Genomic DNA, 27785 nt, shown 5'->3' with positions numbered 1-27785 from the left:
ACCACGCTGCTTTAGGAGGAAGGGGTGAGGATGGCGGTGGCGCTGGAGGAAGTGTGGGGGCGGGTGAAGAATGTCTGCAAGCAGAATGGTCTACTCATCCTATCAGTGCTGGCTGTGGTCATTGGCTGCCTGCTTGGCTTCTTCCTGAGAGGCAAGCAGCTCTCCGAACAGGTCAGTCCGTTCAAATGTTTATTGTAACCCCGAACACATTTGTGCCCCCACTTCTGACCGAGCCTCTGGACACCAGAGGTTTTTAGACCATCACCTTTGAAAGGATCATTTCACAATCGCACAGGTTTACTGTGCATATATTAGTTTCCCTAGTCCATTTCAGGAATGAATAAAGAAGGGATTGCTTCTTGGTGGTTGAAATTTTAACAAAACAAAAATGATTGAGTTTTTGAGCAGTGCAACGGAATAACTGAAACTAAAATTCAAAAATCATTTTTGTTAATGAAATAAAATAAAAAGGAAAATGTTTTTTTTTTAAAAAACAAAAACAAAAAAACGAAAACTAGCTTAAACTACATTTTACGTTTACAAAACTACGGTAAATAAAACGAGTATAGTCTTTGGTAATTCATTTAATACATGAGCTATTTGGCGTTTAGATATTAACCGGAATAAGGACATTTGAAAGTGTGTCACGCACGCACAAGTGACATCATCTAGCTACAGCCAATAGAAAACCACATTCAAATTACGTCGTTCCTGGGTGACAATTTTGCGCGCTTGACTTTTGGCTCCAATGGCTCGGCTCGCCTGCTTTTTCATGTAACGCAGCCAAAAGCAATGCTTGGTAAGAAATGTGTTACTTTTTCCCATTTTACCATGGTGTTTATTAAATACTGCACACAAGTAATACACTTTGGGTTTTTTTTTCCGAAAACTAATACTGAAACTAATCATTTTATAAACTAATTACAACTAACTGAATTAAAAAAAAAGAAAAAAAAAAAAAAAAAGTGGGACACTTGGACATGACCTGCACATTAGTGGGAAAACCCAACGGGGCTGGCGAAATCTGTCGGCACGGGTCTGGTCAACTACCGTTTCTCTTAACTGTCAGCCGACACAGACCGTTTCTCAATCTCAAGAACGCAGAGTACAGTCTTGTGAACTCACCAAGGATGATCTTCCTAACACTGTACTTGAGAACATACTTCCTAAGGAAGCTAGTCTCTTTGTAAACAACCACACACTTACAAATCATTTCCTCTTTCCACCGGCCCCACCCCCAAGCCACTCATCCAATCACAAATCAGACACCTTCAAGGTCTCACAGGCCACAAGACGTTATATGCTTGCAACAATCCACGATACACATCTGCAGGATAGCTACAATACAGTATTGAAAAGCAGTCCCATCCTGCACCTGTATTTTTTTCCCCATTGTATTGTATTATCATCATATACTGTATTGAGATACGACTATCTGTAAGCCGCCGATGGTATTTCAATGCTTACATTTGACATCTCTCTTCTTATCTCCTAAATACTTCTTCAAATAACATGTAATGAATGACTGCCAAGGTATTTCCACCGCCCACCCCGTCGCCTGTCACAAGTAAATGTTAATGAATAAAAATAACATAATTGCAGCAATCAACAAGGGTAGTTTTGGTGCATTAAGTCTTTGATTTAAAAATGATTCATGGCTCCTCTGTGCTTGTGAGGTTGAAAGAGTGACGCAGGTCTTCCTCTATTATTTATGAATGCAGTGCACTGATTCAGCATGGTGGTTTTGCTTGTTGTCAAATGACCTTGGTCAATTTCTGAGAGGTTGCTGGGACTTTAACTCTTTTGATTTAATAAAGAAAAAACATGAGTGGCACAATATATTTAATTGCAGTTTCTGCGCTCCTAGCAACACTGGTGGAAGCGAGGACAGCAACTCAGCTGTACCACCGTAATACAAAACATGTTTCAGCGGCTGTGGGAAGGAAACAGCTAATGGTCGCATCATCAGTTCAAAAAGATTGTCGCCGGGGTGCTGGAGCCTATCTCAGCTGCCTTTGGGCAGTAGGCGGGGCACACCCTAAACTGGTTGCCAGCCAATCACAAGGCACACAGAGATGAACAACCATCTACACACACAAACACACCTGGAGACAGGGTTAGGGTTAGGGTTAACCTGCCATGCATGTCTTTGGAATGTGGGAGGAGGGTTAGGGTTAGGGTTCTCCGGAGTACCCGGAGAAGACTCACGCAGGCACGGGGAGAACATGCAAACTCCTCCCAGGAAGGCCGAAGCCCAGACTTGATCTTGGGTCCTCAATACTGGGAGGTGGACGTGCTAACCACTTGACCACTGTGCCACCCAGAGGAGAGACTAGGAACGCAAAAACACTAACCACAGACAATGGACAACACTCACATCCAAAAACCAAACAAAATTTCAACCCCACAGAACTAAAACATGACATTACAAAAAAAAAAAAAAAAGACAGCTCCCGACTTCCCACAAGGTCCAAAAATCAAAAAGAGCCCCAAAAAAGGCGGACAAGAGGGGCACGGCCCACCATCAATGCTAGTCCAAAAGGGCGTACAGTCACCAAATGAGAGGTGCCCGGCCAGTGTTAGGGTTAGGAGGACAAGACACACCTGGGAAACACAATAGGCTGAGGGCACTGATTGGTCACACATACTGGGAAGGGAAGACACGCAGGTGGACGAGGAATAACTGTCCTGCAGGGGTGTCCACATTGGAATGTACGGGGCCCGCTTTCAAAAGTGATCAGTTTCCAGCTTTGAAACCGAGCCGCTGTGTGAACGAACTGCCCAAACTGTAACAAACTTGTGCGGATACACTGAAACGGGCCCCTTGTCTCGTTATCGTCTACCTTGTCTACCTGCGTGTCGTCCCTTCCCAGTATGTGTGACCAATCAGTGCCCTCAGCCTATTGTGTTTCCCAGGTGTGTCTTGTCCTCTCGTGTCTGGTTGTGTTGGTGTTATTGCTGAAGTCAAGTTAAGTCAAGTCAAGTCAAGTCAAGTCAAGTGTTGGAAGAACTGCGTTTTTGGTTTCCGTCAAGTCCCCCCTCATTTTCACCACGTCAGTTGTCCACGTTTCCCCCTTGCTGCTGTAAGTAGCCTACGTTCTGTCAAGTGCCCATGTTCTGTCAAGCGCCCACGTTCTGTCAAGTTGCCCCACACCTTGCCAAGTCACCCCACGTCCTGCCAAGTTGCCCTACATCCGGTCCAGTCAAGGCGACCAGTCTGCTCACGTCCTGCCCCATCATGGCTACCTGCATCCTCTTGTTGGATCTGGTCTTGGCGACCAGTGCCATCACGTTCCGTCCTGGACATGTCAACCAGCTTCCTCTTTCCTGGTCAAGTCGTGGCGCCCAGTCCTCTCACGTCCCATCCGGTCTTTTACTTATTCATTGAAAATAAAGTTCCTTGTGTTGCCGTTACTGCCTGTCTCCCTGTAATGTTTCTCTGTCTTTGGGTCCATCTCCCCTCACCCACTCACACCACCCACCATGACAGGGAAAAAACACACATGGTGGAAGTGGTTAGACATATTGAGATAAGGAGAGAGAGTAGGAACACAAAAAACACTAACCACAGACAAAAGACAACTATCACATCCAAGAAACAGACAAATTCGCAACCCCACAGAACCAAAACATGACAGATACGCTCACACCCGTGTGAATACGTCATGCTGTTTGTGTTGCACTAAAAGAAACAATTACACGTCCCTCCTACAATCATTCAAACACACACAGTACACATACACGCAACAGACTTTGGCCCTGAAAGCTCCCTCATTACAAAAGCTTTTACTGCTTAGGCTATTGTTGCACAGGTGGGACTTTTATTGAATTCCTTGCATTTCTTTTTCTAAATACATTTCAGTTTTCATCCCAGCAGTTTGATTGTTTTTGTCCTTCCACTACTCTAATTATATCATTATAGTAATTGATCAATTAAGCAATTATCGTGAGTGATGACAAAAGAAAACATGGCAGCCCTTTTTGAGTTTGCAACCATTTGCATTTGCAAAATTTGCATTGCCTTAATATGACGAGATGACTCTTTCATGGTTGTCCATCATATTTTAAAATCCAAATCACTGTCAATATGTACACAGTCGCTCACCATGGTCCTAAAAAGGACAAGCGCTATTAAGAAGGAAAAAAAAAAAGGATGCATGGATGAACCACATAAATACACTTTTCTTGTGTGTGTAAAAGAGTAATGAAAAATAAAAAACATTGGATTCTTTTCCTAACCCACTCACTTGGTAGCTTTAACAGATTGGGTTACATTTACCCAAGATTGGGTTAATTGGATTTCGGTGGGTTGAAAAGCTGAAGCTGGTTGCCACTTTGGAGTTGTATACTGAAGTTGAAGTAAATTTAATGTACCATTCTGGCTCATTTGGTAACACTGCTGAACTTGGACACATAGCAGTGGCGAGCGGTGGCTTTTTGGAGTGGACATGCTGAAGAGTGACATATGCGAGGGCGCAAGTGGAAAATTTGGGGGGTATTTTTTATTATTAATTTCAATATTAAATATTATTTTATACCGCTGTATAGGTATAAAATTAAAGCGTAAATATTCAGGACTGACGCAGGTTGATACGCACACACTGTAATGTAACCAGTTCCGTGGTGTATGAAATGACAAAATCACAATTTGCCAATTGGTTGGAATTTACAGTATTCGGAACTGGCTCGTGACCATGATGTAAACTCAACCCGGGAGAAGGGGAAGAAATGACACCGCAGAAAAGCCGCAAGAGGTTTCAACCGACAATAAAGTTTACTGACCTATTTGGACAGTCACCTAGCCACTGATGTTTCTCTTATGTCCAGAACGCTGGAGCCTCCTTGGACATGAAATATGGCCATTTGCCGGCCCTCTATCTCCGGGACGCAAAGCCACTGACTGCTAGCAAGTGCTAGTTACAATATAACCAGCACAGTACAACAGCTCTCGATGCTAGCAGGAAATAAGTACAACAACAACGTTAACTGAACTGCGCGCCTCCTACCCTCCCTCCCGCGAGACCTGTGTTGCGTTCACTAACAGTCAGACATAATAATGCTCAACGTAAATGGCAACTCCACTTAGTTCGTTACACTTCCTTTCCTCAAAAGTTCTCCAGGAAAAGGGCACTCATTGGGATTCGGTGATGAACTTGAACTGAACAATGACTGTTGACCACAGAACAAGTCAAGTAAGCCAATTTTGCACATGCAAGTTGTCAGATAGGCTGCGTGATGACAGCTTTTTTGCCATTCAAAAGCCGCACGTACCGAAACAACGTTCACGGAACTAACACAATTGATTTCTCTTTGTGTATGCGCAAAACCAACTGTCGACTTCTCCGCTCCCCGCAAGGAAAACAGGAGAAAATATACAGGAATTTTTAAGACCAAAACAGTAGAACTACGATATTGTATTTTAGAGGACACTGACAGAAATATTTTCAATGATTTTATTTTGAAGAGGCAAGCGCCGCTTAATAGCTTACTATGACGGATCGCCACTGACACATGGATTGGGATACCAAATGTTGCCATCCAGTTGGATCCCTGGTTCCAAAGCTTGAATCTTAATAAAATAAAATTCATTATTATTTAGAACACAGCTGTACTAATAACCTGGTAACGCTTTTCTTGGTAACTTTGGATAGTTTTTAACACTTGTCGTTTCAAAATCTTGCCCCAACATGCCGGTTCAAATCCTCAACCCAACGCATTGGATATAAATAACAGTGCCGTGTACATCAATAAAAGGATTACATGTTCAAGTTATTGTGTTATTTTTGTTGCAGGAGGTGAAGTACTTTCAGTTTCCCGGAGAACTGCTAATGAGGATGTTAAAAATGCTCATCTTGCCACTTGTTGTTTCCAGGTAAGAACAGATCATGCTTGTCAAGTAGCAAACATTTACTGGATTACAAATGTTCACATTTCCTGATATTGTATTCTTCGTAGAATAATAACATACTGAAGTTTTCAGTGAGTGTATTGTTGTACTGTTCATTCTCTTCAGAATGGTCATTGCCAATATTACTCCTTCCATGTGCACACTTTGTGCTCAATCTTATTTTACGTGTGGGGGCGGGCTTATGGTACCAAATAATCTGACTTTTCACAGACAAAGGGGGACCTCATCTACAAATAGGGACATTTTGGAGGTCCCCATTTGTAAGTGAGGTCTTTTTGAGGGTCAAGACTTGGTTTTTGAGTTTAGTTTGATTTGGGTGATGGTTGAGATCAGGGTCAGGAATGGGGGTTGGCAATCATTTGTTTAATATTTGGGGTTAGGGGAAGGGGTTTGGAAATGCATTATGTCAACGAGATGTCCCTATTTTGCACCTAAAAAAAACAACCTGCGTGTGCGTGTGTATGTTTTAAACTCAAGGATACAGCTGAACGCTAAACCACTTATTTTCCCTTTTCAGTAGCACAAGTTTTCGAGGAAATAACGCTTCTTGGTAGAACTCAGTTTTCTACCTCTCTGAAATTGCTGCGCTTTAATTGGCCTTTCATGGAGCACATCAAGGTCCTGTTTTATGGAGGACCAAAAGTACCAACATTAAATAAATAAATAAAAGTGTCATTAAGTATTTAATTAAATGTGTCATTAATTAATTAATTAATCATTTATTTATTTATTTCATGGTCACTGTGTTTAATTTATTTCATCTGTCAAACTCGCCCATCAAAGTTAGTGGGTGGGGCTAAAGCCTAATTCACTCAATCTTGTCTAATCGACTGCTTCGACCTGGAGTGGTTAGAAACATGGCGGTTACGGTGATGCATTTTTTTGCTGATATAGAGTGATCGAGGCTTGTTGTTGTGCAAAACCAACATCACAATAATATATAAAAGCGATATTTCTTCTATTTCGATAAAGTTCAATTTTGCTTTGTAGGTGTTTTTCCATTGAAGAGTGATTTGCTTCTGAGATGTAGTTCTCGTAATGTCGCAGAATAAATTGTTTGCGTGTTTCAGAATTGATACATTTAAGGGATTTTAAATACATCTCAAATTCTATTAGAAAAAAAATTATAATAAATAAATAAATAAATAATCATAGCGAATTTAATTAATTAATGACACATTTAATTAATAAACGACAGATTTAATTAATTAATGGCACTTTTATTTAATTATTTAATTATTTAATGGTGTATTTATTTATTTAATGTTGCCACTTTTGGTCCTCAATACTGTTTTAACACTGGATAAAAGTAAAAAGGTCACCTGAAATTAGAACCTTTCTGTGTTCACATAAATTAAAATTTCCGTTATATTAATTATAGCCCTGTGATGGGGGTGGGGGGGGAGTGACCTTTACGTACTTTACAGTCATATACTAACATATTGTCCACAATAGCTATTTTCGTCCCAAAGCGCTTAGCTGCCTGCACGAGGTCAGTGATGTGCAGTACAAAAAAAGCCCTCCAAAAACAAATCAGGCAAACACAGCGGTAACATGCAGGGTGCTTTGTGCAATAAGCTACTTACAATATATGCACCAGCAAAGTCTGGATGAGAAGTTAATCTGCGGTCTGTCTCTTGATGTCAGTGCTTCCTTTTATGTTGAAAAGGAGGAGTATGCTTGGTTTCATATCTGTCCTGTTTTTTCGCTTCACATGTATAGAGCAGGAAATACTGTTTGCATGGTTCATGCGAAGTGTGAAGCAGGTCAAGGCATCACTAGACCTAATCTGAAATAATAGGCAAGGAGCCAAGGGAGGCAATAGGACAACACACACGGTATCTTACAGCCAACCTTTTTTAGTACTTATATTTGCATATCTTCACATCATTCTACATACATACATGTTCAAACGTACACCTAATGTCGTTTCTCTGTAGCTGCAGAACGTATTTGGCTGGCGATGCAAAGATCAGCTGGTTGACACGGCTTATCTCGGGGTGAAATATCTGCCCCAGCCCTATTGCCTGTCTTTGTCCCTCCTCCCAACCATCTGCGCGCCAGTCAAAGAGGAAACCAGATTATCCCATGGACACGTAATGCAGAATCGTTGGTTTACCGCATTTGTGTTCGTCTCCACCACACAAACGATGCAATCCATTCATGTACATCAATACATGACACGTGGTAGTAATGGCAGTTTTGTTTTATACTTTCAAAGATGAAACTGCAACCTGATGAGTCATCGTCCACTTGGTTACAGTGTGACTCGTCAATGTCATGAATGGAGTGATGAGCACCTGCTAGCAGCAATTAATCCAAATTGAAACATTTCAAGTAGTTGCTTTCAGGCGATTAAAATGTTATAACTAATTAATCTCACAATTTTCTGTAACTAATCGCGATAAATCGCATTTTCTTCAGCTGTTTTTATTACTGTCTACAAAGCTTGAACTAGATATTTACTTGAGTAAAATATAGGAATAAATGTCAACTCATCAAATGAAAAGTATATTTCAATACAAAGATTGCTCTATTAACTTTGATTGATCGTTGAATACAATTTAACAATTAAAATGCATGTAGTGAATCATTTCCTGATGACACACTGCAATTATGGACATACTAAAGAAAAGAATATAATGTGACATTTCTAGACATTATTCTTGATGTTTTAATTACGTGAATTTTACTTTTTTCTCCAGAGTCTCTTCCAAAAATGTTATGATACTTTTGCAACTACTGTAATGTATAGGCAATTAGTAAGAGGACACTAATGTGACGTTTTTGGAGGCAAGCCATACAACAACTTGTCCTTTAACAATGCTCCTCTATTTTGAAGAAAGGATTACTGTAATGCTCTTGCTCAGCAAAGGCACACAATGGACAGTAAGCCCCATATGCTTCAAACTCTTGTGGCAGGATACAGATTTTGTGCTCTCTACTCTATTTTTGACTCCAGATTTGACTTTTGAAAGGATGTGTGCATATGTACAAATAACAGATCCCACACTACTACTAAGATAATGCAACCTTTACTAGATCAGAGGTGGGCAACTCGCAGCCCATGGCCCATATGTGGCCCGCGGCCATATTCCGAGTGACCTCTCGATTAATGTATATTAGGGATGTCAAAATTAGTGCTTTAATTTTGAGTTGATTTAAAGTTCCTTTAACGCCACAATTTTTTTTTATGTGTAGTTAATAACATGACTGTTGGATCTCACTGGAAAACTAGGGTTAGGGTTAGGGTTAGTGCACCCCTAGTGCCGCTTACTACCACAAAAACAATGGTGGTAGTAGGCGGCACTAGGGGTGTTAAAAAAAATCGATTCGGCAATATATCGCGATATTACAGCACGCAATTCTCGAATCGATTCAATAGGCAGCCGAATCGAATTTTTAACCCCCATTTTTGATGGAAAAAGATTCAAAAAAATGTCTAACTTTCACACCTTAAGCATGGAAGAATGTTATATTAATGGAACATTAAACCATAATATTTTATTTCACTGCTGTTCTAGAAGAAAAAAGGTTACAACCTATTTGTTAAATACAGTGGCTCACAGTTATAAAACTGAAGTTTCAGATCAATAAATAATACATTTTCATACAAATCTTACAGTGTACATGTATAGGTTTACTGAATGGTATTTTCTAAATTTGAGTAAAAAAAAATCGCAACAATCGGCGTGTAAATTCATATCGGGATTAATCGGTATCGAATTGAATCGTGACCTATGAATCGTGATACGGATCGAATCGTCAGGTACGAGGCAATTCACACCCCTCGGCGGCACTAATGCTAGCACTAAATGGAAACTCCTATTGACAAGCTAATGGGAAATTAGCATTAAGTTTACGTACAAAGGCTGTAGGAGCAGACTGGTAATATAGCTGGTAATATGCCACAGGCTAATTCTTCCTAATCTGTGGAAAAACAATTTATATTAAGTGTGTATCTTTGTGTACCTTTGAAATGTGTACCTTTGAAGTGTGTACCTAGTTTGAAACCTTTATTTGAAATCCTACCATCATTTGAAACCCCAATTTGAAAACCTACCCATGGTTTAAAACCCCATTTTGAAACTGTAACCTAAAACCAAAACTAAAAACCAAACTCTACTCTGAAATTCTAATTTGAAACCCAATTTTGATATCCTAACCCTAATTTGAAATCCTTATTAGAACCACCAACCCTAACCCTAAACCCTAACACTAACCCTAGTTTGACACCTATTTGGAAACCCTAAACCTAGTTTGAAACCCTAACTGTAGTTTGAAGCCTTAATTTGAAACCAAACCGCTAGTTTGACATTTAACTCATTCACTGCCTTTGACAAGTATACTTGTCAATTGTATTTTTTAGAGCGGTGCTAAATGGGGGCGAATCTGAGCATGCTCCACTGTAAATATCAAACTTGGAAACAACTTTACTGATGCCCAACCACCGGTAGATGACATCATTGCCCCATTTTATAGGAAATAAACACAGTTTCAGAGTCCATGGGAGAAATGGCTGTATTTTGGCAAACCTACATTTTTCTGCTGTCAATTATAAAAGAACGGGACGGGACAAAAAGTAGGGAGTCTATTCTGTTATTTGGTAGATTCGGTTTATATATAATTATTGAATGTAATATCACGTGAGTATTGGAAATGTAAAAATTTTCTATAATGACTGGCAGTGAATGAGTTAATAACGTAATCCTATTTTGAAACCCTAACCCTAATTTGAAACTATTTTTAAAGCCTGGCCATAAACCATAAAACCGTAATTAGTTTTAAATCCTAATTTGAAATTCTAACCCTTGTTCCAAAACTTAATCTGAAACCCTAATTTGAAACCCTAGTTTGATATCCAAACCATTTGTTTTTTTCAGCCCTGGTACAAAGTATGAATTTAGGAAGCATATTAGAGTAATAATGTAGGAGACATTACAAAAACATATGTGAGAATCATCCATCCATTTTCCGAACTGCTGATCCTAACAAGAACAGCTTTATTGTCATGTTTATTGTAAGCTTTCTGAGTTTCACTGTCTCATTAACATCTTCCGTAAAAAAGCTGTTCCTCAGCCTGGTAGTATTAAAGCAGTAAAATCATGTATCCAATCGGGTTGCTAAAATTTGATCAACAACCATTATTTATTTATTTATTTTAGTACAGTCGCATATTCTCTGCAATGACTGAAAACCATTAGCTAGAAACGCAGAACTTTCGAGTAAATATTTTTCTCTTCCTTTCTTCTCTCCATCCTCCGCCTTGGAATATTTGTTCAGCTTAATGTCAGGTCTGGCTGCTCTGGATGCCAAATGCTCCAGTCGACTGGGCATCATGACCATCTCCTACTACCTCTGGACCACCTTTGTTGCTGTGGTGGTGGGCATCATCATGGTGTACATCATCCACCCTGGAGGAGCTGCTCAGAAGGAGGACTCTGATGAGAGCAAGAAGCCGATGACCAGCTCGGCCGACGCGCTGCTGGATCTCATTCGGTGAGGCAGATCCTCAAAGCCGTTCCGTGTTCAGCGCCGGTTAACGAAGCCTTTGTCAGCATTATTAAAGGACGTCTTCTCAGTTCAAGTTCTTCCCAGGGTTGATTGAGATCAGAGCCATCATGTTGACCATTGTTCTGAGCCATGCTGGAGTATTCATAGTACTGTTATTTGTTGAGAAAAACACAAACCCGTGAATATTTCACCCTCTCTAAGCCCTCACGTGATCATAGTGATCTAATCTTCTGACTGGACTCCCTCATAAGAGCATCAAATGCTACCACTCATGCAGAACACTAAAGTTAGGGTTCCGACCAGAACAAAGAGATCAGATATTACCCCAGTCTGCTATTTTAAGGACATTTCAGATTAAAAAATTCTGCTACTGGTTTATACTGTAAAAAATCACTGAATGGTTTAGGTCCTGAAGACAAAGAATTACTAATTAAATATAAACCCAGTATGGCTCTGTAGAGTCTGGTCAGTAAGTAGGGCCTAGAGTTCAAAGCAAACATGTGTTGGGTTGGATCCCAAAGGCGCAGACACAAATAAGGTTTTTACTATTTATTCACATAACTTGACGAAACAAAAAACAACGAGAATGCATCGAGAATCATGAGTCGCCAAGCCCCCTTGGGCTGCAGAGAAGCACAGTGGACAGTGAGCAATAATCCGGCAAAACACACACAATTCCCAGACCCTTATATAGACAGTCAATCAATCTCATTGGTTGTGGCTAGACATGTGAGTACCAGTACTGACATGGAATTCTCTGACTGGCTGTTAAACCAGTAATTACAGATAGTTCCTGACATCAACAAACATATGGCATAAAAGATTCCTCAGTAACGCGATTCAAGATTCCTGACATAACAGACTTCTTACAGAGAGTTCCAAACATCATATAACATCACACAGCCAAAAACTAGTTGAAACTAGATTAACAGGTCATGAACTCAAACTCAACCTCAAGCGTAACCCCAGACATGGGACAAGACCCAAACCTTACTCCTGCATGACTCGAGACAATACCCAAACATACCTCCTGCATGACTCTAGTCATGACAGTAAACATGGTGAATTAGAATTTAGCTGTTATGCTGCAAACAAATGGAAAAACTTTCAACAGAAGTGAAGTCAACCTCAACCTTTAAAGTCAAAGTCAACCTTTAAAAACAATTTTTCTAAAAATATAAATAAATAAATAAAATATTGAAATTTATGTTTTTTAAATAATTTTAGATTGGCAGACCGGAGTGGTGGTCCCCCTTTTTAAGAAGGGGGACCGGAGGGTGTGTTCCAACTATAGAGGGATCATACTCCTCAGCCTCCCTGGTAAGGTCTATTCAGGGGTACTGGAGAGGAGGGTCCGTCGGGAAGTCGAATCTCGGATACAGGAGGAGCAGTGTGGTTTTCGTCCTGGCCGTGGAACAGTGGACCAGTTCTACACCCTCGGCAGGATCCTCGAGGGTGCGTGGGAGTTTGCTCCTCCACATCTACATGTGTTTTGTGAATTTGGAGAAGGCGTTCGACCGTGTCCCTTCGGGAGTACGGGGTACCGGGCCCCCTGATACGGGCGGTTCGGTCCCTGTACGACCGTTGCCAGAGTTTGGTCCGCATTGCCGGCAGTAAGTCGGATTCGTTCCCGGTGAGGGTTGGACTCCGCCAAGGTTGCCCTTTGTCCCCGATTCTGTTCATAACTTTCATGGACAGAATTTCTAGGCGCAGCCGAAGCGTTGAGGGGGCCCGGTTTGGTGGCTTCAGCATTGCATCTCTGCTTTTTGCAGATGATGTGGTGCTGTTGGCTTCATCAAGCCGGGACCTCCAACTCTCACTGGAGCTTTTGCAGCCGAGTGTGAAGCGGTTGGGATGAGGATCAGCACCTCCAAATCCGAGACCATGGTCCACATTCGGAAAAGGGTGGAGTGCCGTCTTCGGGTCGGGGATGAGATCCTGCCCCAAGTGGAGGAGTTCAAGTATCTTGGGGTCTTGTTCACGAGTGAGGGCAGGATGGAGCGGCAGATCGACAGGCGAATCGGTGCAGCGTCTGCAGTGATGCGGACGCTGTATCGGTCCGTTGTGGTGAAGAAGGAGCTGAGTCGAAAGGCGAAGCTCTCGATTTACCGGTCGATCTACGTTCCGACCCTCACCTATGGTCACAAGCTGTGGGTCATGACTGAAAGAACAAGATCCTGGATACAAGCGGCCGAAAGTCGAGCTGCTGCTCCTCCGCGTCGAGAAGAACCAGCTGAGGTGGCTCGGGCATCTGGTTCGGATGCCTCCTGGACGCCTCCCGGGGGAGGTGTTCCGGGCATGTCCCACCGGCGGGAGGGCCCGGGGACGACCCAGGACACGCTGGAGAGACTATGTCTCTCGGCTTATTATTTTAATTGTTTTACATGGCTTGTAAATGCTTTTAAATGTTGCACTTTTACATATGAGAAGTACATTGAGTTACCTTATGTATGAAAATGTACTATATAAACACTGCAGCTATCTGACCTTTTGGTTTTAATATGATTTTTGCCTAGCCTAGCAAGAATTAGGCAAGATTCAGAATGGTTTTGCTTCAGTTGTGTTTTTGGAAATAGGTTGCGGACAAAAGATTTGTTATTGTGACTGGTGAGTGCTAACTGCAGTGCTGACTGAAGAGTGGGTTAAAATCATCAATAATAAACAAAAACAATGCAACAGCAAGCAACTGTGCAACATAAATCATTTAGTGCAGTTCAGAATCTAAATGTATATTAAACACATCATTCTCACCAAAAATGTAGATTATTTCACGTATATGCAGATGTGTTTTATTTTTCAAACTTGGCTTGCTCTGACCGACCAATCAGAGGCTGGAATGATGCTGATGTCATCAGTGGTCATCTTGTTGGTGAATTTGAATGGTTAAGGGGGAAGTCCAAACCTAAATTTTCTTTGTTGTATGCACCCTCACTAGTCTGACAGCATTGTGATTAATATTGGGTTTTTGAAATATGAATTAAGCAGCAAAATCCACCCTTTAATGACTGCTCACCTTTTTTTGAGATTGATCATGTGACATTTGCAAGTTGAGCTGTGATTGGTCATTACCTGAGACCAGAGCGATGATGACATTTTCAGTCGACAGTAAGTGGCAAAATGGCCGCCCCTGAGATGGACAAAGTGAGTTGATTTTTCTGTTTAATTCATATTCCACAAACGCAATATTAATCAGAATGCCTTGTTTAGACTTAGTGATAATGCCCAGCATTACTGATGCCAAAGGCACTGGGCAGACTAGACTGGCATAGCAACACCAATTTGATTGGACAAACAAATCTAGCATCCAAATACAGCACTGGAAGCAGTGTAGCCAAGATAAATGCTACAAAATGAAGAGAATTGACTTTTGGGAACAATTTAATTCAATGTCATCTATGAGACATAAGAATTTAAATGTAAAAGTAGGTCATTCTATCTGATAATGTAAGATCTCAGCGGCTTTTTCCATAGTTTTCCGTAGCTTTTTCGATCTGGAATTTGCGTGAAAAGCAAATCATTTTACTGGTTTACTGTCCGTTTATTGCACACAGATTATCAATGAAATTGCTTTGTGGTAAACTGTAAGCAGTCTTATGTGGAGTGAAGTCACGGAGTGCTTGAACAAGGAGGGGAAATCCTTGAGTCATGTGTGCCAGCGGGTTGACGTGCTAAGCTAATTAGCGCCGCTCAAGCCCAGCAGGGTGTGTTTGACGTTTGTTCAGGGCCTGAGAGCCACTGTGTCAGTGTGATAGTAGGTCAACGGGGACAACCATCTTACCATTGTTGCACTCCATTGTTATTCTTTGTGTTCGTATTCAAGACAAAACATGTAAACAAGAGGACATTAGACTTTTTTTTTTTAAAGAGAAATATCATTGAAATATTTTGTCTATTTCCATTGTCAGAATCAAATTACTTTGGAAATAAATTGTTTTTGAATGAGTGAATGAGCCAAGTCAACACAATTCAACTTTGTACTGGTTATGTGACAGTCACAGTGGTGACGTTCGCAGGCTCTCCGTGTGTCTGTGTGTTGTAGGAGAGCACAGCTGTGCTTTGGATTTATCCAGCAAAGCTTCTTTAAAGCCTTCATCTATCATGCAGCCGTGTTCTACTGGTACATTCACAAATGGTCCAGCATGTCAGTGTGTGACATAAGCACGCATAATGAGCGTCGTGTTCATAAATATGGGGATCCTTAAGCACGTGGGGGATGAAAATATTATATTAGCTCCATTTGCATCATTTTGGACCAGGGTTATTATAGTTTGGAAATTTTCATGATAGTTAGTTTTTATTAATAGTTTTAATTTTGTTTTTTTAATTGCATGTTTTAGTTTTTTTTTTTTTTTAACTCTTTATTACTTAAACTTGTGTGCAAAATGTTTAAAAAAAAACACCATAGTGAGTATTGTGAAGTAAAATCTAGACAAAAAAAAATATATATATTTTTAAAAATCTTTTACAAATAACAATCCATCCACAAGTCAAATATTCAATTTTTGTTTGAATTTTATTTTGTTAATGAAAATGTATTTTCTAAATTCAAATATCCTATCTCAAAATATTAGAATATTTCCTCAGACCAAGTAAAAAAAAAAAGCCATAGTCAGCATTATTAAAACAAAAGGCTTGCAAAAGTGATTTGTAATGAATCCAGAATGTATGGCATTTTTGCTTATTTAATTGCATTACAGAAAATAATGGACTTTATCACAATATTCTAATTTTCTGAGACATTACTGTATATATATGTACGTATATATATATCCATCCATCCATCCATTTTCATGACCGCTTATTCCCCACAAGGGTCGTGGGGGGTGCTGGCACCTATCTCAGCTGGCTCTGGGCAGGAGGCGGGGACACCTTGGACCGGTTGCCAGCCAATCGCAGGGTACACAGAGACGACCACCCCATCCACACTCACAAGCACACCTCGGGACAATTGGGAGCGCCCAATTAACCCGCCATGCATGTCTTTGGAATGTGGGAGGAGACCGGAGTACCCGGAGAAGACCCACGCGGGTACGGGGAGAACATGCAAACTCCACCCAGGAAGGCCGGAGCCTGGACTCGAACCGGAGTCCTCAGAACTGGGAGGTGAACGTGCTAACCACTTGACCACCGTGCCACCCTATTTCAAACATGTTAAAAAAAAAAAATACTTAAGAAAAAAGAGAAAACTGAGTAGGACTAAGTATAAACATAATGATGGTTGTGGTTGATGATCAAAATGTGGATGCAATTAATCGATAGCTCTCAAGGACATGTGTCGCCACTCTTGGTAGAGAAAGCACTCCGACTGCTTTGGGTAAAAGGGTGAGTGGTTCTTGGAAAGTGCTTTCAATGTTGTGTTGTTGACTTAAAATAATGATAATACTAATGTTAAAAAAAAAAGGAAAGCTAGTAATGCTAAAAATCATTTCAAGAAGGAGCTAATTAAGAAGCTTGTTGAAGAATATGTTCATGTCATTGACTCTCAATGTTTCTGTACTTGCACAGTCACTGTTGTACTGTATGTACTTTTTGTTGTGATGACTTTAATACATTTTGCAACCTCTTCTGCAGCAACATGTTCCCAGCAAACTTGGTTCAAGCTACGTTTCAACAGGTAAGTTAGTATGTTACACTTTATACAATCTTATTATTGAGTGAATGCTAAATGTTTTTTGTGTGTGTGTGTTTGAGGGTGAGTTACGCATCTACTGATCCATAACGAACCAACCCCACATTTTCCACTCTTCTAAATACTTGTTAACTTTGTAAAGTTGATAAGTACTGTACAGTACATACTGTAGATATCGATGAGAACAATAGACGACTAATGCGTTCTGTGAGCAAATGAGAAATCACGTCGTCACAGGGCGGCCATCTTGGGACAGGGCTGACCGAGCATTCATAACATTACAATCAGAGGAGCACGGACTTTCAAATATCTGTAGATTGCTCAACTCTCCCAAATTTTCAACCATTTTATTTGTGAGGTATGACACAAGAGATTACACAAGCAACTATGCAGCGTTTAAAAAAAATAAATAAATAAAAATCTGCAATTTAAAAATGCAGCCTGAATTATAGTCACGTTAATAAGCATTGGAATAAACCAATCAGTTTTTAAATCCGTTAAGAATTCAGTAAGTCATAAGTATTTAAGTGGACGAAGCATCCCCCTGTCCTAAGATGGCCGACCAGTGATGACGCTGCTGACTCCACCTTGAGCCATCTTGTGCTCTTATAGATATATATGGTACAGTACACTATTTTTCTATATATATTTTTTTAACAACAGTAAATTCGGCGTGGGTTGTGGAAATGATCTAAAAAAAAAAACATGAAATATCGAGATACAAACCGAGGTAAAGACCACAATGAATGAGTTATGCCCCCAAATAGAAATCCGTGATAGCGTGAACCACAAAGTAGCGAGGGACCAATCAATGTCGCCGCATGGCTGCATATTTCTTTTGATTCTTTTTCCAAAAGTCCTGATTTGACACAATTAATAGTTGAAGCGGAAGGTCGCCTTTGCCTCGCCGACTCTGAATTCCATACCGATACTTAGTTTTTTTTCCTTAACATGAAAAAGCTGTCCTGCTATTGGTTCAAAGCATTCAAGGGCCAATAGGATATCTTAGATCAGCATGCAGTGAACATGTCACATACCAGTAAATATCGTGCACGAGCAAGACACAAAATGTTGCTTCTAAAATCCTATATTAGTGTTGAAATTAATGGTATCGGCATGTTACTTGTGAGTAGTCACCGATACCGATACCACTGTTTTAATGCAGTATCGGCACATCTGCCGATACCAGTATCGGTATCGGAACAACACTAATAGCAATGCAACTACTCCCAAACGGAGAATAATTACCCAAAATAAGCTCTTAAGTGCCTCTTCTCCCTTCTACTTTGCAAGTATCGAACCCGGAGAGAACCCGAATATATCCCTAAACCAACAGTGGCTCAGCTCCTGGATGAGACCACCACTCGGAGGGTCTACATCTACGGCATCCAGGACGACAACGGAAGCGACGTCCAGAACTTTTCCCTGGATCTCACGCCTCCGCCGGACGTCATCATGAAAACATCGGCGGGTACGAGCGAGGGCATGAACGTGCTGGGCATTGTCATTTTCTCCGCCACCATGGGTAAGCGGTCGGCATGCTTTAGGCAAATACACGTGAGAGGAAATATGACTGTACGTGATTCTTCCAGGGATCATGTTGGGGAGAATGGGGCCCAATGGAAGTGCTTTGGTCAACTTCTGTCAGAGTTTGAATGAAGCAGTTCTCAAGATTGTCGCCATTGTTATCTGGTAAGAACTACCTATTATTTACCTTAACCTTAAAACATGCTCGAAAGCGGGCTAAGTTTGACCTTGGCCCAAAATGTTATAAATACTGTAAAATCCTTATTTTATAGGGGTCTGAATAAGAAACGAAAAAATTCACATTGTTTAGATGAGTACCAGTAACTAGGCAGTATCTAGCTACCTTTACTGTCAAAAGAGACATTTTAGGCCAAATGAATCACAAATAAATCTGTCTGGAGCTGCAAAATTTTGTATTGTGATGAAGGAAACATTGTGTTAGCGTTAGTCTAATGTACTAAAGGCCAGACAGCTAATTAGAGCTGCACCACAACACAAAAATATGACAGCAGCATCCAAAACGGACACACTCCTTTTCTTTCCTTTTTGGATGTTTTTGGGGTTTTTTGTATTTTCGTAATTTTTCATCCTTTTTTTTTTTCCATACATGTTTAGACTTTTCTGCCTTTCTACCTTTTTTGGACATTTTATGGCTATTTTAGACATCTTTTCCGCCTTTTTTTTTTTGCTACAAATTTTCTCACATTTTTGTCAATTTTGTAGATATTTTATGGTAATTTTCAGGATTTTTTCTTTGTTTTTGGGACATTTTATGCCTACTTTTTCAACGTTTTCTTTTCTGCCTTTTTAAAAATAAATTTTCTGACATTTTTGGCAATTCCAAAGACATTTTATGGTCATTTTCCACCTTCTTTTGCTTTTGGAAATTTTATGATTACTTTTTGAACGTTTTATTTTTTGTCTTTTTTTTCTTTTTTTTCTTGGTAATTTCGTGGACATTTTATTTCTACTTTTTCTCTTCCTTTTTGGACATTTTTAAGTCATTTTAAAAGTGTTTTCATGTACCTTTTGTCTCTTTTTCTGACAACTTAAAAATTTGGGCGACATCTTTTGAACATTTAATTATTCATTTTTTGTTTAATTTATTAATTAAATTAAATATTTTATCTAACAAATACATAAATATGTAAAAAAAAAAAAACACACACATTACTTTCTATTATTTTTGTAGGGTGTTGTAAAAAGAATTGAAACGCAGATTTTTAGTCAAGTCAAGTCATCTATATTTACATAACACAGTGTAAGCTTTTATAAGTCTAAGTACCTTGACATTTTGTTTGAATCCCTTCACTTTTAGGTATTTCCCATTTGGTATTGTTTTCCTGGTTGCCGGGAAAATCTTGGAGATGGACGATCCGTCAGCCATGGGGAAGAAACTGGGATTTTATGCCATCACAGTAGTAATGGGCTTGGTGCTTCATGGTCTTTTCATCCTGCCTGCCATGTATTTCTTTATCACCAAGAAGAGCCCCATTGTTTACATAAGAGGAATTCTGCAGGCCCTACTTATTTCCTTGGCCACTTCATCCAGGTAATAAAGTCCATCTGGACACATTTCTGAAGCTTTTTTTTTTTTTGTCCTTTCAATTTTTGTCCTGGGCATGGTGAAGTGTGTGGTGGTTGTTTCGGGTATACGCGTTTACTCAAGAGGTCAAAAGCTACAGAAAAAGTAACTATCATGTGATGGTTTGACCACCAAGTTTAGGAATTGATTTGACATATTCTTCTTCAACACTTCATTAAATTAAACAATCCTTGTTGAGATCGGTTCTTCTTTTCTAAAACAAAAACTCAAAGAACGCATAACAATGACATAGCAGGCGCTATTTCATAACTTTGAGGCAGAAGTGCTAATCACGCGACAACTGTACTGCCCTATCACAAATTTGTATTATTTATTTACAGCCCCGATGTGATTTGTACATTCTCCTTTTTTTTCCAGCTCGGCCACTCTGCCTATCACCTTCAAGTGCCTCCTAGAAAACAACCACATCGACAGACGCATCATCCGCTTCGTGCTGCCTGTGGGGGCCACCATCAATATGGATGGCACCGCCCTCTACGAGGCCGTAGCGGCCATTTTTATAGCCCAAGTGAATAACTATGAACTCGACTTTGGGCAAATCATCACCATTAGGTAAGCAAAATAGTTTGTAAACGTTGAGTGAAGCTGGAAGTGTACAACAATATGGAAAATCAAATGCAGGTTGATTGAACTTGACTTCTCCCTCCCTGGCCCATGTTCGAGGTCATTATGGGTGGATGAGGTCTGAGGTGTTCGAGGTTCAAGCAGAGTAAATATTTTTCCCTCTTATGGTTGTGTATGTATTATGTAAGGTAGCATATAGTGAAAATCCATGTATAATTGACAGCCATTATAAATGCATTGGGAAAAAATAAATATATCCCCCAAAATCTTTGGGGAAAAAAACAGGATAAACATCCAATAACTGTTTGTCACGTGGGAAATAAATATTGTAATTATTTATTTATTTATTTATTTATTGAATAATATTGAAAAAAAATCTAACATAAATAAGGTAATTTACAGACGAGTATACGGGGGTTCACTGGAACTAGAAATGAGTTCCGAGTTACAACTGACCATATGTATGCCAAAGACTTTCTTGGTTCACTTCAAAATTTTCAAAATTCAAAAGAGGAAGTCAAGTAAAAAAAATAAAATAAAATAAAATACATCCTTTGCACCCCCATGAGTCTAACACAGCATTCTGATTAGTATTGTGCTTGTGGACTTTTATACGGAAGCGTATTGCATTCACTTGAAAAAAAAAATAATCTCCTGTTTTTCTGACTAATGTTTTTGGGAGCTTTATTTTGTTGAGTTTTTTTTGTTTGTTTGTTTGTTTTTCTGAATATTTTTTTTTCTGTCATAAAAAAAAATTATTCCAAAAAACAGAAAAAAAAATTGTTCCGAAAAACAGAAAAAAATAATAATAATTACTCCGAAAAACAGGGGGGAAAACATTATTCCAAAAAACAGAAAAAAAAAAAATATTCCAAAAAACAGAAAAAAAAAATTACTCTGAAAAACAGAAGGCGGTGCTCTGTTTTTCGGAGTAATTTTTTTGGGACGTCTGAACTCCAAGTGACTTGTTTCAGACCACTGACCTATATTTATGACTGGATAGCCGAAAGTCCATACACGCCAGTGCAAGCCTTTGAAGTCACAGGGCGGCCATCTTAGTGACCACCCCGGCACAAACCCCCCATCCCGCCTCTGGCCTTATACTAACTGCCAACGAGCTGTATATGTCCCATCTGTACATATACCGTATAGTTTATACAGCAGTCTGCTTGTGACGTGGCCATAACAAGATGGCCGCCCTGTGACTTCAACGGCTTGCACTGGCGTGTATGGGCTATCGGCTATCCAGTCATATATACAGGTCTGCACCAAGTCATTTGGAGTTCAGAGGTCCAAAAAAAATTACTCTGAAAAGCAGAAGTTGGTGCTCTGTTTTTTGGAATAATTTTTTTTTTCTGTTTTTTGGAATAATTTTTCCCCCTGTTTTTCGAAATATTATTTTTTTTTATGACAGAAAAAAAATATTCAGAAAAACTGAAAGAATATTACTAAAAAAAAAACAAAGCTCCCCGAAAAAATTAGTCAAAAAAACAGGTTTTTTTTTTTTTTTTCCAACTGAATGCAATACGCTTCCATACTTTTATTAAGAATTTCAAAAAAAAAAAAAAAAAAGAAAAGAAAAATCTGGCCCTTTTTATCCATCTCAGGCGGCGGTCATTTTGCTACTTGCTGGGCTCTGGTCATGTGACATTCATATGCTGAGCCATGATTGGTTGTTACCGAGCAACTGTGAGGTCATTTTTGGTCACCAGCAATTGGCAAAATGGCTGCCCCCTTAGATAGATTAAAAATGGGTAGATTTTGCTGCTTCAGAATACAGTGTTTAGACTAATGGGACATCTTAGAATATTTATTACATTTTTTAATTTGTCTTCCTCAAAGGACTTGAAATTGGACTAATGGACGACAGCCACCATTTTACTCTATATTTAGCAAATGAGTTGGGCATATTTGCAGCATTTAAATTAATCACATCACATATTGAGTTTTCTAAATGATTAAAAAAATATTACAGGATTTACTAGGTACTCATACACTGTATGTAAATGTCACACAGATTATACTTCATGTGAGCTTCTTAGTCTGATCTGATTTCTGCCAAATGAGTCTAGAAGCCACAGCGACACACAACGACGCTTACACAAAAAGTAGTCCAGCACTCACACACTGTTGCTCTATACCTTTGCAACAGGTAAACAAGTCCACACACAGGGGAAAAAAAAAGTACGACCCTCTGATTTAATGGCATGTCCTCATGTAATAACATTAGGCAGACTTCTGCCCATAGCTTCAGGCTGTGCCCATTCCCTCGTAATCCCTTGGCAGTAAAACCCATATGACCTGTATGACTCATCTCTCTTGTCACGCCAGAATTATAATAATTTGTCCTGTTTGGCTGCTGACCACAGAGCTTCACGCAGCGCAAAGAATTGTGGTCGTCCTTGCACGAGCGTCCTTTTGCACAATATGGAACTCCCAGTTTCTCCCTAAATGACGACCTGCAACATTTGCATATGCATTATATAAAGCCAGTACCACATCATATCAACTAGACTAGACAAAGTGCAATTTCTGAAGAAATTGCGTGGGAATGCTGAAAGCTGAATGCTAAAGTTTGAACGCATGTGGAAGGCTTATGCAGTAAATTGAAAAATAAATTGCGTGAAAATGACTAATTATTATTTTAGTTGAATGATAAATGAATAAAAACAACGTGAACTGCAACTAGTTTAAGGCGGGATTCAAACCATCGCCTCCTGTTTACTGGTTAAAACTCTGCCACACTACACACGAGCCACAAAGGACTTCCTGTTATCATTAGAGATACTTCACTTATTTAGCCCATTATAGCAATAAAAAGTGAATATTTTGTCTATAATTAATTTGATACTTTCATTATTTTTCATGTACAAATAGTACCTTTAAAAACACATTTTGCAACTTGCTGTTCACTGAAAATGACATCACAAGGGCTCAGATAATCAATTACAGCTCACCTGTTTACTAGGGTTGGTCATGTGACATTCACAAACTGAGCTGTGATTGGTTACCTGACCCCTTATGATGTAATTTTCAGTCGACAGCAAGTTTGTTTGTTTTTGTTTGTTTTTTTTTTGTTTTTTTTCACACTTTCAAATACAAATGTATTTTTAAAGGTACCAATTGTACATGAAAAATAATGAAAATATCAAACTTATTATAGGCAAAATATTAATGTTTGACTGCCAAAAATGGTTAAATAAGTAAAGTATGCCTTTAAAGTCTTGTGAAACTATGGATTAATATAGCAAAACAATGCCAAAGACATTTCATAAAATGGATGCTAACTTACTGTACAATGACTATTTTAGAAATTAAAGTTGGAAAAAAATAACATGGGTTTGAACCCACAACAGGCACATGTGCACCAGACTTGTAACTGATGTATTATGTGAAAATTGGATGTATTATGTGGGGTTTTTTGCATGGCTAAAAAAAGTGTGGAGGATAAAATTCTATAATAAATGTTAGAAACAATATAAGTGGGAGTGCTTGTTTCAGCATTGCGACAATTAATAGTGCACCTTTTTTTCCCAGCATTACTGCCACTGCAGCCAGTATTGGAGCAGCTGGAATTCCACAAGCTGGACTGGTTACCATGGTGATCGTGCTGACCTCTGTAGGTTTGCCTACCGATGACATCAGTCTCATCATTGCTGTTGACTGGGCTTTGTAAGTATTCCAACAGTATTCTGTCAGGTGCTTGCAGCTCATTTTCAAAGTCATTTTCTGGCTTTCAGTCTTCTTATATGTTTTTTTTTTTTTTTTTTTGCTCGAAGGCACAATCGCCATTTTAATCGACACAACAGCATAATTTGCAGTCATCACATCCTTAAAGGGAAGTCAACTTTAAATTATTTGACAATAGTATGTTATATGTGATCTCACTAGTCTAAACATGACATTCTGATTAATATTACATTTGTGGAATATGAGTTATGACGCAAAATCCAGCCATTTTTATCCATCTCGGGGGCAGCCATTTTGCCACTTGCTGTCGACTGAAGATGACATCACAGTTGCTCAGGGCTCAGGCAAATACCAATCACAGCTCACCTGTTTTCTGAAGCTGCACTGTGAATTGTTGTTACCTGAGAGCTGAGCAACTGTGATGCCATTTTCACTCGACAGAAAGTGGCAAAATGGCCACATTCTGATATTGATTAAAAAAAAAACAACTGCTCGATTTTGCTGCTTAACTCATAGTAATCAGAATGCTGTATTTAGATGAGTGGGTCTGCTCAGAGCATATTATTGTCAAGATTTTTGGGGGGTTGACTATGGGGTTGACCATAAAACGTGTGTGTATAAACCACTGGCTGTAAACAAATGAGCTCAACCCACGTGGTAAAGAAGAGTGCGTCAAGATCCCACCAAAAGTCTACAAGACACTGATAACATCATAGCACCAACAATGAGGTCATGGTTGCATCATCAGTGGGTGTGCTTCGTTTTTGTTGCTGTGGATTAAATAATAGCCCATTTTATTTGTGAACAAGCAAATAAAAAGCCAATTCTTCATGATATGTCAACTTTATATGGAAGCCCATTACCAACATAAAAAAAAAAAAATGGTTTTATTTTGTTTGCTTGTGTGTGTGTGTGTTGTGTATATGAACTGGAAACATACATTAGCGTATTGCATTGACTTGACTTGAAAAAAAAATGAATTTTTATGAAGATTTTTTTCAGTTTTTCTGGAGAGTATTATTTTTTTTTAATTGAAAGAAAAAAAACTCGGAAAAATAATCTGAAAAACAGAAAAACAAAATCCATAAAACTGAAATAAATTAATATATTTTAAAGAAAAAAAAGAAAAAAACAAAGCTTTGTCTCACCCTCATCCAACTGTAGCTGTGGTGCTCCATGTACCTTTATTTTTTTATTTTAGAACTTTACCTAAACTTGTCAGGCTGCGCAATGAGGGGCAAAAAAAAATCATTTGCAGAAACAGGCTTCTGACGTGGGGGAAAAAAAGAAAGAAATCGACGGTCAAAAATAGGCTTCTAAAAAAAAAAACAAAAAAAAAAAAAACAAAAAAAAAAAACACTAGGGAAAACATGATTCTGACATAAGAAAGAAAGAAAGAAAAAAATCAATGTCAAGTAAATAATTCGACTGGCGGAAATGGGCTTTTTGTCACATCTAGGTTAGGTTGACAGTAAAAAAGCAAAAAAGTATTATAATAATAATAATAATAATAATAATACATTTTTTTAATATGTATTGATTTATTCATTTATTAAGTGTCAGGAAAGGGTTTCCATGCCTTTCACATAACATTATGCCTCTGTAAAGGAGTTACCACTCCTTTGCACACTCCCTCACAATAAGGGCACCACTGCCACCAACTGCGGAGGATGTGCAATGACACTTTATTGTAGTACTGCAAAAAAAAAAAAAAAGTGTTCCCTGAGGTCACATGCACTCCCCCAGTGTGTAAACGACATTTGATTTTGTCCTGCAGGGATCGATTCCGAACCATGGTCAATGTGATGGGCGACGCCCTGGCCACAGGTATCATGGCCCACATCTGCAGAAAAGATTTCATTAAAGAAGGCGAGCAGGTGAGAGCCTGAAATTTTGTTACACGTTTACGTGTTTAATGTTGGCATATGATATGAAAGAAATAGTGTTTAACGCTATTGGGCGTGATTATTATCTTATTGGATTGAAAATATTTTCCAAAGAAAGAAAGCAACTTTGGGCTTCCGTCACGTATCATTTGAAGTCATTCGTCTCCCACCAGGTGCCTCTAATCTGCGAGACAAAGCCCATGATCAGCATCCAGCAGATGATGAGCTACCAGAACCAGAAGAACGGCTGCTACCAGCCGCCTCCGCCGGGCGGCAAGCACCAACACCTCTCCCCGGACGTGGCCCGCCTGATCCAGCTCGAGGAGGGCATTCGGCCGATCGAGAAGAAGAAACACGCTCACTCCTCTCACCACAAGAGAGGCCACAGAGACAAGGACCACTGCTCCGTCGACATGAACGGCCTGGAGACCAACGTGTAGAAGAAGCCCGAGCGACTCTCGGCGGCGGTCAGCTGCCGGCCCAGCAGGAGAGGACCAGCATGTTCCTCTAATGACGTGAGGTCACAAACTTGCCAGTTCGAGGAACTGACAGATGGAAAAGTGGATGAATGCAGATGAAATAGAATACAAAGACTGTTTGTTTTTTACAGTATTTTAATAACGCCCTGCGTATTTGTGAGTGTACACATGTAATATGTATCATTCTGTACCAGTTGTGATGCTGGTTTTGGGCTTATTGAGCTCAAGGTTACTCTTTTTATTAAGCGTGAGTCAGCTCACAAAGAGAAAGAGAGTGCTTAAAAGCTTATATGAGATTGAATTACAAAAGAAAAATCAACCTTATCCTTCTATGGACTGTGGAAAAATAAAACCACTAGTGTCAGTTATATTGTAATGACCTGTTTTGGTATGAGACAGTATATTTTTATTTTAAATGAACTTCTATATTTTAATCAATCATCCACAGACATTGCTCCATCACTGAACCATACACACAGCACAATAAACAGAACTTGTTCAGCCACCATAAGATTTGATGTTTTAGCAATGCTACAATAACGACGATTATGTTTAAAATCACCCTGTTGACTATATTGTGCACTATAAATAGTTTGCCACCATGTTGGAGGTGGCAACTGCACTGGCTTTAGTGTGAAAGAGTCGCAGCAATGCGAAATGACAGGCTTCCAGCATGCCCATATTTGGGAGTGCCGACGTAGTAGCCTACCAGGAAGTAAAAGTGTGAAAGGGGCTGAAACTAGGCTTGAAACAGAAAGACTAGAAGACCTATGTTGACAAAGTGGCTGTCAAGCAGCGACATAATTCAAACCTCTCACCGCCTAACTGTGTGCAAAGACAAGCGGGAATAAAACCGAGACTCTTTCAGTTTTTGGCCCGAAACAGCTAGCTCCGCTTACATTAGCTGACTTTGCATAATATTAGCCTCAAGGCTAGGCACTGGTTATTTACAAAGGGAAAGGAGTCAACTTCCATTCTGGTC

General features: G+C 39.5%; 1 protein-coding gene across 1 annotated transcript; it reads left to right on the top strand.

Annotated features, from left to right (window-relative positions):
• slc1a7a (solute carrier family 1 member 7a) lies at positions 1-27767 on the top strand. The gene is made up of 11 exons (XM_077521459.1): positions 1-171; positions 5793-5872; positions 11192-11407; positions 16994-17036; positions 18345-18576; positions 18644-18743; positions 19897-20130; positions 20542-20736; positions 24286-24420; positions 26216-26315; positions 26498-27767. Exons 1-11 carry the CDS (start codon positions 31-33, stop codon positions 26762-26764), a joined length of 1743 nt encoding a protein of 580 aa, XP_077377585.1. The 5' UTR covers positions 1-30; the 3' UTR covers positions 26765-27767.
• The last annotated feature ends 18 nt before the right edge of the window (positions 27768-27785 follow it).

The sequence above is a fragment of the Festucalex cinctus genome, chromosome 1 (genome assembly GCF_051991245.1).
Source record: "Festucalex cinctus isolate MCC-2025b chromosome 1, RoL_Fcin_1.0, whole genome shotgun sequence".
Classification (NCBI taxonomy): Eukaryota; Metazoa; Chordata; class Actinopteri; order Syngnathiformes; family Syngnathidae; genus Festucalex; species Festucalex cinctus.
The sequence above is the reverse complement of the archived record's forward strand: the minus strand, read 5'-3'. Positions and strand labels throughout refer to the sequence as shown.